This window comes from Phocoena phocoena, chromosome 13 (genome assembly GCF_963924675.1).
Source record: "Phocoena phocoena chromosome 13, mPhoPho1.1, whole genome shotgun sequence".
NCBI classification, from domain to species: domain Eukaryota; kingdom Metazoa; phylum Chordata; class Mammalia; order Artiodactyla; family Phocoenidae; genus Phocoena; species Phocoena phocoena.
The window spans coordinates 24,193,025-24,206,435 of record NC_089231.1 but is presented as its reverse complement, the minus strand read 5'-3'; the positions used below and the strand labels follow the sequence as shown (position 1 = coordinate 24,206,435).

General features: G+C 50.2%; 1 protein-coding gene across 1 annotated transcript in view; it reads right to left on the bottom strand.

Moving 5' to 3' along the window:
• MYO5B (myosin VB) overlaps positions 1-13,411 on the bottom strand; it is a 230,899-nt gene that overhangs the window by 31,596 nt on the left and 185,892 nt on the right. Inside the window, exons 22-26 of the mRNA XM_065889991.1 lie at positions 11,755-11,839; positions 10,828-10,976; positions 9,592-9,711; positions 7,607-7,747; positions 1,514-1,579 (exon numbers count right to left, since the gene is read on the bottom strand). Coding sequence (XP_065746063.1) covers positions 1,514-1,579; positions 7,607-7,747; positions 9,592-9,711; positions 10,828-10,976; positions 11,755-11,839 — 561 coding nt within the window. The remainder of the gene's footprint in view (positions 1-1,513; positions 1,580-7,606; positions 7,748-9,591; positions 9,712-10,827; positions 10,977-11,754; positions 11,840-13,411) is intronic.

Genomic DNA, 13,411 nt, shown 5'->3' with positions numbered 1-13,411 from the left:
AGAAAAACCTACCTAGCACCCTCTTCTTATACCATTAGTGTGGCCCCAGTTGTTCAAAAAGCTGTGGGAATGACTCAGGGCTGTTCTCCTGAGCAATATGGCTGTTAGCAGAGTTATCTGCAGTCCTGTAAGTGGGACCAGGCTCGAGTGGCCCTGGCAGACTGGATAAATTCCCAACTCCCAAGTCTCTGGGAAAGAGGACAGGGGAGTGGGAATGCTCCATCTAACGCCCCTTTTCTGTACCTCCCACCCACCCCCACCCACCTGCCGCATCGCTGCAGTAAATGCGGGCCCGCTTGTCCTCAGACCTGAGCCCTTCCACCCTCCACCTGGCCACCTCCTGCTGGACATGCTGGGAGAGCCCTCGGCCTTACATATCTCCATGCTGGTCTGGATTGTTTTTCAAAGTGAGTCCACTCCACTGGCACATTTTACTTTAACTGAAACTGTATCAGGTAGGTAAGATACATGTGACATAATAATAAATATGTATTTGGTCTCTGGCTCTGGTTCCTGGAAGAGCTTCTTAAACTCTTGTAACCTCCTAGTGTTAGAGGTGAGAGGAACATCTTCTATTGTATTTGGTCTTAGCCCCTGGTTCCTGGCACAGAGCTCCTAAACCCTTGGAATTTCCTGAGTGATGAGGTGAGGGAAGTGTCTTCTGTTATTCATCGTAAGCCCCTTTCAACCATGCTGGAGTTTATACTGAGGTAACTCTCGGAGGATGGGGGCTTCCAGAGGACCCAAGCCTGGGGTTAGAGCCCTGCAGCCTTCAGCCCACCCATCGACCTTAGGAAAGGGGAGGAGGAGGGCAGGAGATGGAGTTAGACACCAACGGCCAATGATTTAACCCCATCATGCCTGTGTTAACGGAACCTCCACAAAACCTCTCATAGACAGGGTTTGGGAGCTTCCGGTTGATGAACACGTGGAGGTGTCTGGAGAGGGCTGGACACTCCGAGTCCCCTCCCGCATGTGTCACACCCCTTTCATCTGGCCTTTCCTGAGTTGTACCCTTCACAGTAAACCAGTAATAGTAAGTAAAATGCTTTCCTGAGTTCTGTGAACCGTTGAAACAAATTATCAAATGTGAGGAGGGGGGCATGGGAACTCATGATCGTAGCAGAGTCCAGGGGACCCACCGATGTGATTGGCATCTGAAGAGGGGGCAGTCCTGTGGGGCTGAGCCCCTAACCAGCAGGGTCTGTGTTAACCCTCGGAAGTTTGTGCCACAGTTGAATTTAATTGTAGGACTCCTAGTTGGTGTCCACAGAGAACTGGAGAATTGCTTGATGTGGAAAACTCATACATTTTGTCTCAGGGGTGTTTGGAGTAAATACAAATTTTCCTTCACTTCAAAGATGAAGAAACTCAAGTGCGGGAAGGGGAAACTGTGGGCTTACGGCTCCACTTATGCGTAGACGGAAGCTCAGGACTGGACTTGCCATTGCCCAGCACCATCATCCGTCCTCCGTAGGGTGAGTTAGGGAAGCTTGTCTTCCAAGAATCTTACCTTCAGACTATTGTAGGCTAGATCTGCATCCTGGTCCACATCTAAGTCACTGCTTGGCTGTTCTGCCTGCATGGATGAAGAGGCAAGGAGGTGAGCACGGGCCGCAAGGCAGCTGTTCCCCAGGATGATTTCCCACCACGGTCAGGACGAGCTTGTTTTGCCCTTGCTTGTGCCCGGCACTCCCACCCTCTGTATGTCCGCCTCCTTCCTGCCAAGATGCAGCTCACCACCTCAGGCCACCAGGGAGCTCCCTCCTGCCTGCCCACATCCCCTACATAACTTTATTCACATGATCTTCACAAGCACCTACAGGTTGAACACAAATAACACTGTGTTATGGGTTGAGCCACGTCCCCGAAAAGATACACCGAAGTCCTAAGCCCTGGTACCTGTGAATGTCACCCAGTTTGGAAATAGGGCCTTTGCAGATATAATCAAGTCAAGATGAGGGCATTAGGATGGTCCCTTGTCTGATGTGACTGGTGTCCTTATAGGAAGGGGAGAAGGCCCGCCCCCACCACCACGTGAACTGAAGATGGAGGCAGAGCTTGGAGTCACGCAGCTGCAGGTCGAGGAATGCCAAGGGCCGCCAGCAGCCCAGACATTCAAAGAGAGGCATGGAGCAGATCCTCCCCAAAAGCCTTTAGGAGAGCATGGCCCTGTTGACACCTTAATTGTCGGCTCCTGGTCTCCAGAACTATGAGAGAATAAAGTTATGTTGTTTTAAGCCATCTAGTTCGTGGTACTTTGTTTCAGTAGTCCTAGGAAACCAGCACCGTTAGACCTGTGTTCTTATTAGGAAGGTTAACATATAATAATGATGTACTTATTATGAGGTTTAAGAGCCCCTCTTCAGTTTTTTTTGGCGGGGGGCGGGGAAGCATGTGTGTGCACATGTGTATTGTTTTCCCAACTAAGTCACTCTAAGCGCCTTGTGGAGAAGCCTGCTTCCTCTATGTGGCTCTACAATAAGCAGTGTGACAGCTGGCCCGCTACGGAGCACCATGAATGCTGTCTGACTTCACAGCTCCACAGCGGGTGGGTGTGGATAGCAACAACGGGAACGCTAGCCCATTAGGACTCAGCCGAGCCGATGACTCCTATCACTGTTTGGCAGCTATTGGACTTGACCTGTCCAATGAGAAGGGGTAGAAACACCTTCACAAATGGTTAACTGCTAGGGGTGATTTCAAGTAGTGAGTGATAGCCCCTGAATAAGATGGGTTTTTGGAGCTAAAATCTGACAGTGCTTAATTAGATATCCACAGTGCTAGCAACCTGAAGTCCAGCTGTGGCTGGATTAGGTGGGTCCCAGGCTTGGAGACTGGGGCTGGATCTGAGCAGCCCTTTCCAGGTCAAGGCCTGCAACACTGGCTGCACTGTTTCCAGTCTGCAACCTGGGAAAGCGACGCTCCAGGCTACCAGTCTCTGCTTCGTCTCCCACTATCCCCAGTGGTAGGGGATGTGACTACTCAGGGCCAGCTCATGACCCGCTGGCCTGGGGAGAGGCCTGCGCCTGTGTTCTACGTAGCATGGGCTTGCCACACGACCATGGATTATTGTTAAATGCATTAGGTTCTTGGAAAATGGAGATCATCTATCCAAATCGAGGAGCTGTCCTAGGGTGGACCAGCAGTTATGTTTCTAAGTGGACAGCCCACTGGAATCCCCCTGATAGCCATGGTGACTTTGCCAGGCCCGGGGAAAGGGAGTCAGCTGGATGGGAAGTCAAACACACGGATGGGCTGTCCCAGAGGCCCCACCTCATGGCAGGCTTGGTGCCTCCCTCACTGACAGGCTCCCTACGGACCTCCCTGTCATCCCTCATCCAGAGCCTGGCCTCTCTCTATAGCCAAGACCTGGGCCATATCACTCCAGACCAAAGACCTAGGTGGCTCAGAAATTCTCTTGGGACCCCGGGCAGATCCAAGAACAGGATCTCTGAAAGCTCAGTTTCAGGGTTTCTGCAGAGGGATTCCATACTCTGCCTTTCTTACCAAACTCTGGCAGAAACAAGCTCATTCTTCCTAAACAGAGATCCTCAGTGCACGTTACAGGGCTGTGAGCCAAGCCTGCGGTTCTAACTTTTGCTCAGTGATTATTTTTTAATGAAAGATATACCCCTTTTTATCTGGTTTCGAGACAAGCAGAAGTCCTAAAGATTCCAAAATTATTTGGCATTTCTGCAGCGGGGAGCCTGGCGAGTGAGCCTTCAGGGACAGCTGGGCGGCCAGGAACTTTCACGTCAGGCATTGTCTGATGTCTGTGCAGCTTTTCATCTATTTGATTTGTGCTCGCCTGTCAGGGCAGATTCTCTTCTAATTGAATGAGTCATTTATAAACCTAATCCTTTCACCCTCCATTCTGAATCTAATCCACCTGAAAGATTTGAATCCATCAGCAAGATTTACCTCCCCACTTACTGCTCAGGAAAAACCCCAAGAATTTACCAGTAATACCGATCAACATCTGTATCACATTTGATTGGAAAGGGAAGTCGGGTGTTACAAAAGGAGAAAGTGTGTAGGGGTGGGGTGGGGGTAGAGCTGAGGATGCAGGGAGGGGGTCGAACCCCGCAAGGGGCAACTCAAGCCTGGGAACAGACCCAAGGCCTTTCACAAACCCACAGTGAGGTCAGTTAATGATGTGATCCATGTCTGAAATGGCCTCATATCCCATTAGAAGCGGTCCTCATAGCAAGTGGAGGACCACTTGCTCTCTATTCCTACAGCACCAACCTGTCTGTACTCAACCTGGCATTTATTTGAGCGCTACCAATGTGAGTTTTTATTCTTCACCCGTGTTATGTCTGGTCCTCCTGACCTAGATTACACATTCCTCGAATTTACAATCTAGTCAATGGGGGGATTTCTCCTCTGTTTGTATCTCCTTCATTTAATAAACACGTTGAACACCTACTGGGAGTCCGGCACCGGCACGATGCTAAGCATAGCATAGGTGCCCCGTGGGTCCTTGGGATGGACTGATACATCCGGGACACTAAGGTTTCATAGCATAGGTGCCCCGTGGGTCCTTGGGATGGACTGATACATCCGGGACACTAAGGTTTCATAGCATAGGTGCCCCGTGGGTCCTTGGGATGGACTGATACATCCGGGACACTAAGGTTTCATAGCATAGGTGCCCCGTGGGTCCTTGGGATGGACTGATACATCCGGGACACTAAGGTTTCATAGCATAGGTGCCCCGTGGGTCCTTGGGATGGACTGATACATCCGGGACACTAAGGTTTCATAGCATAGGTGCCCCGTGGGTCCTTGGGATGGACTGATACATCGGGGACACTAAGGTTTCATAGCATAGGTGCCCCGTGGGTCCTTGGGATGGACTGATACATCCGGGACACTAAGGTTTCATAGCATAGGTGCCCCGTGGGTCCTTGGGATGGACTGATACATCCGGGACACTAAGGTTTCATAGCATAGGTGCCCCGTGGGTCCTTGGGATGGACTGATACATCCGGGACACTAAGGTTTCATAGCATAGGTGCCCCGTGGGTCCTTGGGATGGACTGATACATCCGGGACACTAAGGTTTCATAGCATAGGTGCCCCGTGGGTCCTTGGGATGGACTGATACATCGGGGACACTAAGGTTTCATAGCATAGGTGCCCCGTGGGTCCTTGGGATGGACTGATACATCGGGGACACTAAGGTTTCATAGCATAGGTGCCCCGTGGGTCCTTGGGATGGACTGATACATCCGGGACACTAAGGTTTCATAGCATAGGTGCCCCGTGGGTCCTTGGGATGGACTGATACATCCGGGACACTAAGGTTTCATAGCATAGGTGCCCCGTGGGTCCTTGGGATGGACTGATACATCCGGGACACTAAGGTTTCATAGCATAGGTGCCCCGTGGGTCCTTGGGATGGACTGATACATCCGGGACACTAAGGTTTCATAGCATAGGTGCCCCGTGGGTCCTTGGGATGGACTGATACATCCGGGACACTAAGGTTTCATAGCATAGGTGCCCCGTGGGTCCTTGGGATGGACTGATACATCCGGGACACTAAGGTTTCATAGCATAGGTGCCCCGTGGGTCCTTGGGATGGACTGATACATCCGGGACACTAAGGTTTCATAGCATAGGTGCCCCGTGGGTCCTTGGGATGGACTGATACATCCGGGACACTAAGGTTTCATAGCATAGGTGCCCCGTGGGTCCTTGGGATGGACTGATACATCCGGGACACTAAGGTTTCATAGCATAGGTGCCCCGTGGGTCCTTGGGATGGACTGATACATCGGGGACACTAAGGTTTCATAGCATAGGTGCCCCGTGGGTCCTTGGGATGGACTGATACATCCGGGACACTAAGGTTTCATAGCATAGGTGCCCCGTGGGTCCTTGGGATGGACTGATACATCCGGGACACTAAGGTTTCATAGCATAGGTGCCCCGTGGGTCCTTGGGATGGACTGATACATCCGGGACACTAAGGTTTCATAGCATAGGTGCCCCGTGGGTCCTTGGGATGGACTGATACATCCGGGACACTAAGGTTTCATAGCATAGGTGCCCCGTGGGTCCTTGGGATGGACTGATACATCCGGGACACTAAGGTTTCATAGCATAGGTGCCCCGTGGGTCCTTGGGATGGACTGATACATCCGGGACACTAAGGTTTCATAGCATAGGTGCCCCGTGGGTCCTTGGGATGGACTGATACATCCGGGACACTAAGGTTTCATAGCATAGGTGCCCCGTGGGTCCTTGGGATGGACTGATACATCCGGGACACTAAGGTTTCATAGCATAGGTGCCCCGTGGGTCCTTGGGATGGACTGATACATCCGGGACACTAAGGTTTCATAGCATAGGTGCCCCGTGGGTCCTTGGGATGGACTGATACATCCGGGACACTAAGGTTTCATAGCATAGGTGCCCCGTGGGTCCTTGGGATGGACTGATACATCCGGGACACTAAGGTTTCATAGCATAGGTGCCCCGTGGGTCCTTGGGATGGACTGATACATCCGGGACACTAAGGTTTCATAGCATAGGTGCCCCGTGGGTCCTTGGGATGGACTGATACATCCGGGACACTAAGGTTTCATAGCATAGGTGCCCCGTGGGTCCTTGGGATGGACTGATACATCCGGGACACTAAGGTTTCATAGCATAGGTGCCCCGTGGGTCCTTGGGATGGACTGATACATCCGGGACACTAAGGTTTCATAGCATAGGTGCCCCGTGGGTCCTTGGGATGGACTGATACATCCGGGACACTAAGGTTTCATAGCATAGGTGCCCCGTGGGTCCTTGGGATGGACTGATACATCCGGGACACTAAGGTTTCATAGCATAGGTGCCCCGTGGGTCCTTGGGATGGACTGATACATCGGGGACACTAAGGTTTCAAAAAATATCGTTGCAAGACCCAAGATACTGATGATAATTTAGAGCGAGGCGAGGCTGCAGTCCTGCGTGACTGCAAACTTGGTCTGCCCCTGACCCAACGGGACTAAACTCAAGTCCACACCAGATTCCAGGTACAAACAGGCATCGATTTTCTCTAAGATTTGACTTTCGCCTATATAGTCGACCCTTGGATCACATGGGTTTGAACTCACAGGTCCACTTATTCGTGCACTTTTTTCAATAGTAAACACTACAGCACTACACAATCTGTGACTGGTTGAATCCTCAGACGCAGAACCAGGGCCGACTATACGTCACAGGTGAGTTGTCAACCGTGCAGAGGGTTGGCTCCCCTAGCCCGAGTTGTTCGAAGGTCAACTGTGTTTATACTCTAATTACGCCCTGGTTCTCTTTGCAAGGGGGTGACAATGACACAGGCTCCCTGCTGGCTTCACCACTGGAAATCCTTTACCCTGAAGGTACTGGGGAAGCTGACTCCTGTCCGACTGGCGTGATGTGGGTGCTTGCAGAGAAGATTCAATATGCCATCAAGACAAGATGAAGCTCTTCCCTGAAACCCAGCCCCAGCACGACCTCTCGTGGTCACACCTGACCCCGTGAGCCCTGGCAGGAGTGAGCTGGGTCATTCTGACGCCAGCACCCTCAGGGTGCGGCCCTGCGGGCTCGCAGCTCCTTCACGCACCGGGATTTTCTTGCTATCCTGCTGTTCTTTCTTCTCCAGTTGCACCTGCAGTTTCTTCCTCTCCTGCTCAAGCTCTCGCACCCTCTTCTGCAGCTTCAGGAAGACTGTCAGGTCCATGGCCGCCTTCTCCAGGCCAATTTCCTTCCGAGGAAGACAGGGAGCAAGAAGAAGAGGTTTTAATAGCACAGATGCCTTAGGAGCGCACGGCACCCCCCGGGTCAGCTGTCTCCGTCGGCCGTCTGTCCTCCCTCTCCCTCCCAAACATCAATCCACGCCTCTGAGACAAAGCCAATGCCAACCAACTATCATTCTCATATTAAAGTTGGTGCTCCAGGCTCATTTTCTGTCTGCGTAACATCTGAGTCTCAGCCACTTATATTCCTCCTGTGTGAGCCACGTAAGATGATCAATCATATACTCTAGGAACAAATGGATAAGGACACAGCCTTTTTATTTGGAAGTTAAAAAAGAGCTCATTTCTGGAAAATGGTCTCACACAGAGAAGTTGTAAAACTCAGGATATAATGCTTCCTGAGGAAGGATCAATGCGCTTACTAATCGCCGTTAAATGTGCTGTCGAATACCACTTGACTGCACCTTGAATCAAAATCAGTGCCTGTCCTGCCAGGGAACCCGTTCATCCAACAGATCCTGCAGCATCAATTTCCCAGGAGATTTCTTCCTTCAGATTCATGCCTGGGTTTGTCCTCCAGGGTCTGTCACGTGTGGGTGTGCATGGACAGACGTGTATCGGCACAAGCATATCCACACGGATCTTAAAAGTATGTTTGTACATAAGGGACAACATAATGTGGTTCAGCCAGGACTTAATGAATGCTGCTCTGGCCAATCCCAAGAACCAGCCTCAGCTTCCCGGAAGACCATAAATCCACTGATGGAAGTGCTTATGCCTGCAGGTAAACCGTCACATATACAGACACCTGGGTGGTGCATCTGGAGTTCAGGCTGACCAAAGCCTCTGGGACCCAGACTCAGGAGACTGCAAAGCAAAACCAAGGGCCTTAAGCCAGCATTTATTAAATGCTTACTAAGTACATACAGCCGGCAGCAAACCACACCAAACTGTACAGCAGACAGACCTTTACCTGGAGGACCTCCTTTTCTATCCTTCCACCCTTTATTCCATCACTCGCCATCTCTCACCACCCTTCACTTTCCTTTACAGCACTTAACGGTACTCGCAATTGTATTATAAGCTTCTTCCATCAAATGATTAGTGTCTAACTCTCCATCAGACAAGCTCCATGAGGGCAGGGACCTTCTCTGGCTCGATCACCTGTTTCTCCAGTACCCGCCAGCAGTGCCTGGCACAAGGATGTGATCAAAGCACATTTGTTTTTATAACCGTCCCTCTTCCACATCTATCTTCATGTGCTTCATACGGTTTTACGTGCTTGTGATTTTCTGCTTTTCAAATGCCAGAGGAAAAACTGTGTGTCTTTGTACCTTTAATAAAATTACACACAGACTATAAAGACCGCTGTGTGACTCTAAGAGGCTATTACCGACAAAGATACATTTCGTTCAGCAAATATCTGTTCTTTCAAATATTCGTTGCTGTCCTCTGAGTTTTAGCCAGCTTTCTAAGTCAGGAAGGGAAATTTTCTTGTTGATATTACTATATGTGCTGTGATACTAAATGGGGATGATAAATTATATCTCTTTTAATGACTCAGCTGTTCCAGCTATTTCACCTCTCTGCAACAGGTCCTCAGTTTTGCAAGAGGAATCAGGGATCTTCCTTTATGGAGAGTGGGAACAATAATGTATTGCCTTGCACAGTAAATATTAACTCCAGAGAACCGTCTATAAGTCCACCGCAGTTCAAGTGACCCTGCTGTCAGGAATGAGCCCGGGGAACTGTGGTCCCGGAAACAGAACAGCGCTGGTGGCGGAAGCTGCACACAGGTCACAGACCCTCCCACTGGAGCACAGACAAATAGCCAAGAACCTGTCTTACTCACCTCCACCTGTTGGAGGGCATCTTCTGCGTCTCCGACCTCAGATGTCGAGATGGAGGGGTAATTAGAGTCAGATTCTAAGCTACTCTGGTTTGATGGGTTCCGCCTGTGGCCTGGGGTTTGCTGTTTAGGGAGAAACATGTGAAAACACATAATGAACGAATGTTAACAAGAACTATTATTTTTCAAATAACAGTACATTCTAGAATTGGACTTTTGCCTCCTTTGTCAACAAGAATAAGTACCACTGTTTCTTGGAACGACGGCTAAACAGAGCTGTTCCCACGAGAAATTTCACCTACAGTTCTTACATCCGTCCAGCTAAGCAAAAAAATGACACTTGGAAGAGAACACAGCTCTACAGCGGGTCTGGTTCCCTGTAAATGAAATGCAAACCCCTAACATTGGGCCAATTTCTCTGAAAAGTCCTGGGGAAAAGACCCTTAATCCCCAAACAGCCTGAAGTACACAGACAGTCCTGTCACCGCCTCCCTCTTGAAGAGAACACTGCACACCGGCCCCTCAAGGCCCCTGCTTCAACCTGCACTCCACCAATTCTGTTTCTGAAAATAGTAAGCATATTAGAAATAGAGCTTATCATCTATACTGTTCACTTAAAAATGACTCTTTTCCCCCCTTGCATCTGATTGGGCGCTGAGAGTAAAAACTGATCTCGGTAGGAAAATTTTAGATTTCTATATATGTTCCTACTCAGCTTCTCTTCGTGGGTCCTATGCGATTAACTTATTCAGTCTCGTTTGAATACGCCTTTTTGGAGGGAATAGTTACATGGGGTAAAAGAGAATGACAAATCGTGAAACATGAGAACGTTCCCCTGTATCTGTGTGGCATCGAGGGTTAGGAGAAACCGTCAGACCCTTGCAGGCCCCCCCGCAGCTTGTGCTCCCCACGCCATTCCTGTTTCCACACAGGGATTCTCCCAGAGTAGGAAACAAGAAAGAGAACACATTTACGTGGGTGGAATTTTCCTTCAAGTCCTAACCGAGATCTTCATAAGACCCCAAAGTTGGGAAAGGAGCTGCCCTTGGGAAGGACTCACTGCCCAGCTACTTGCTCGTGTGAGATCTACCCGCGGGAGGGGTGAGAACTGACACGGGGAGGCGACACTGTTCGTGCAGCACGGATCACCGGGCATCGCTGTGCCAGACGGCACTGCAGGGGCAGCGGCGCGAGAACAAGGGCTGCGAAGCCGGTGGGCGGAAGGACTGCCCTCCTTGCCTTTATGATGGTCATCTCGTCCCGGAGGTTGTCGTATCTCTGCTCCAGCCGGGAATATTCCTTCACGAGGTTCTGGTACCGGGAGCGTTCCTCCTCCAGCTCCTTCTTCATCAGGAGGTTTTCCTCGACGGAGGTCTGGGCAAGTTCATCTGGAAAGCAAGTGCACGGAGCTGCACGTCTGCTTGGCATGGCTTCCCCTCGAGCGTGAGCACTCGTGCCTGCCGACTAAACTCTTGTTAAAATGCTGCCCACAACAAGCTCACGACACAGATTCTTGGCGAGTTTATTCAACGACTTCACCCTCTGCAGAGCCCAGGGAGGTTTGCTCCCAAGGCTCGGCTGCAGTCTTCGGAGCGGGGGAAAGCCCACTCTGCCCCTAGGGGCTGGGGAGAGAAGCCGGCTGCACACAGGACGACTCGCTCGGCTAACATGCCAGACTCTCTCTTACAACAACTGTCATAGCAACTGCTGGCAGCAATGCTGGAAGAACCCAGGTTCTGTTCCAGAGTTTCTTCCTTATTCCTGGTCTTTCAGGTTCTTGTGCAGAGAGATTAAAGGAGATGCGAGGAGATACGGCCGCAGGTTAGGTGGGGGGAAGGAGGGGAGGCAAAAAGGTAACATGGGTGGGCTTTTCTCCCACCAAAACTTCTGATTCGTATCAGTGGAAAGAAACAATTCTTAAAGGGAAATTTAAAACAGTTAAAGACCATGCTGGGTGAGTCTGTGCGCTCAGGTGATTAAAACTCCTGAAACCAAATGTCGCGGGATCTTAAAGATCACCCTTCTTTTTCATCTCTCTCCTGATGAAACCCTTTCCCCACTGCAGCATCCGGACTAACTACACGCTTCGTAGAAATCTTTGGGGGAAAATTCGTGTGGAAAAGAACTTAAAATCCAAAATGAAAAGTCCTGCCCTTTGGTACCTACCTTTAGATTGGCACAGGATTTGGTTGTTAAGCTGTTCCTTCTCATCTTTCAAGAGGGCATTTTCTTGCTCCAGGTCTGCAACTCGCTGAAAGAGAGAGCAGGGGGAAGAATATTTGCCTGTGAAGCCGGGCAGAGGAAAGGCTCCTTTTGTGAGGTCTGAACTTCAGCTGGTTAAGTTTAAATGCTCTTTTTACTAAAGAAAATTGAATCGGCCAAAGCTGCTTTCATTTGGGGATTAAAATTGTACACTGAAAGAAAAATACCATTAGAACAAGGCAGATGAGTTTACCACTGTTTGTGGTTTTGCAATGCCCACAGAAACCTCAAGAAAAGTCTACGCCAAGGTCATATGCTGTGTTCAGGACCTTACAATGATAACTGGCCTTCTTGTATTTAATTCCGTGTCTTGGTAAATTCTAAGCTCTCATGTTTGAGTCTCAGGAAAGCCTAAAGCTCACAATGAAGAATTACCCCTGGTCTTCACCCACCCCTGCCCATGTGTGTCTCACGGGACCCGCACAGCTCAGATGCTGGGGAAGGGAAGGAGCCTTGCTATTGACTTTCAACTAGAGGATGTGAATTATGTTCAGTGAAGCTGCTGTTTTCCTAAGCACAGTACCCTGTGCTAGGTGTGGCAAAAGACAAAAAAATGAGCATAAGACAGGCTCCAGGTTTTGGTCTGAGTGATGAGCATAAACAACCTCGCTCCCTTTGGTTGAAGAAATCGGTTCTGGCTATCTTTGGTACATTTTATGACCTACTGGGGTGAGGCTTCTTCCCAACCTGTGTAGAAAGAGCCTCAAAATGCCATCCTCAGTACAATAACAGAACACATGATAACCAGCCTGTGCAGAGTAGCTGAGACTAGATGGTGACCTACCAGAATTGCTACCTAGCAGATTGTGGCATGGAATCCAGGGGGAGAGAGGATCACACAGATCCCAGAGGACCCACCTGCACTCCCTTGAAATGCTGCTAGACCCCGTGGCAGGAAAAGCAGGAAAGGAGGCCCCAGGGATGCTGGCTAAAGGGCAGAAGCCTTGGAGAGGTTTGAATTCCAACTAGTTATGTTTCAATGCCATCTGCCCTTCCTCCTGGCTTTAAAGATAAGCTTAAGGCACCAGGAGGTGAGTTAAGAGAACTGCTCCCCCCAACCCCCAGCATCACGTAGAAGGGGTCAGGAGAGAACTGCAACGAGGCTGGAGTCCAGGACTGAGGTCTGCTGTTCTCCCCTTCGGAATTCAGAAGGCAGTGGCTCCCACTTAGGTGCCTTGGCCCCTCTGGGGAGCTGCTGATAGTCTGCAGGTGGCGTGCTCTCTAAGGATCCTTACAGAGAAGAGCAGACACACAGTACTGGCAGAGGCTTGCAAAAGGTCCAAGCCATTTGTTAACCCTCCATTAACATGACCCAACTCCTTCAAACTTCAAGGAGGTTTCAATCTCCTTCAAAATGTGGCTCGAAACTACCTTCCAGGACACTGTCCCATCCCGGCAACGGGACACTGCAGCTCCTTTGCAACCTCAGTTCAGATGGACTCAGTTTCCCTCGTCAGCTCATCTGCGGACGTGCTGCTGAGAGTTACAGGAATGAGGCTCTGACTAGTGAGTGCAATGCTGACACTACTCTAGGGCGAGAACCGCTGGCATTACGTCTTTA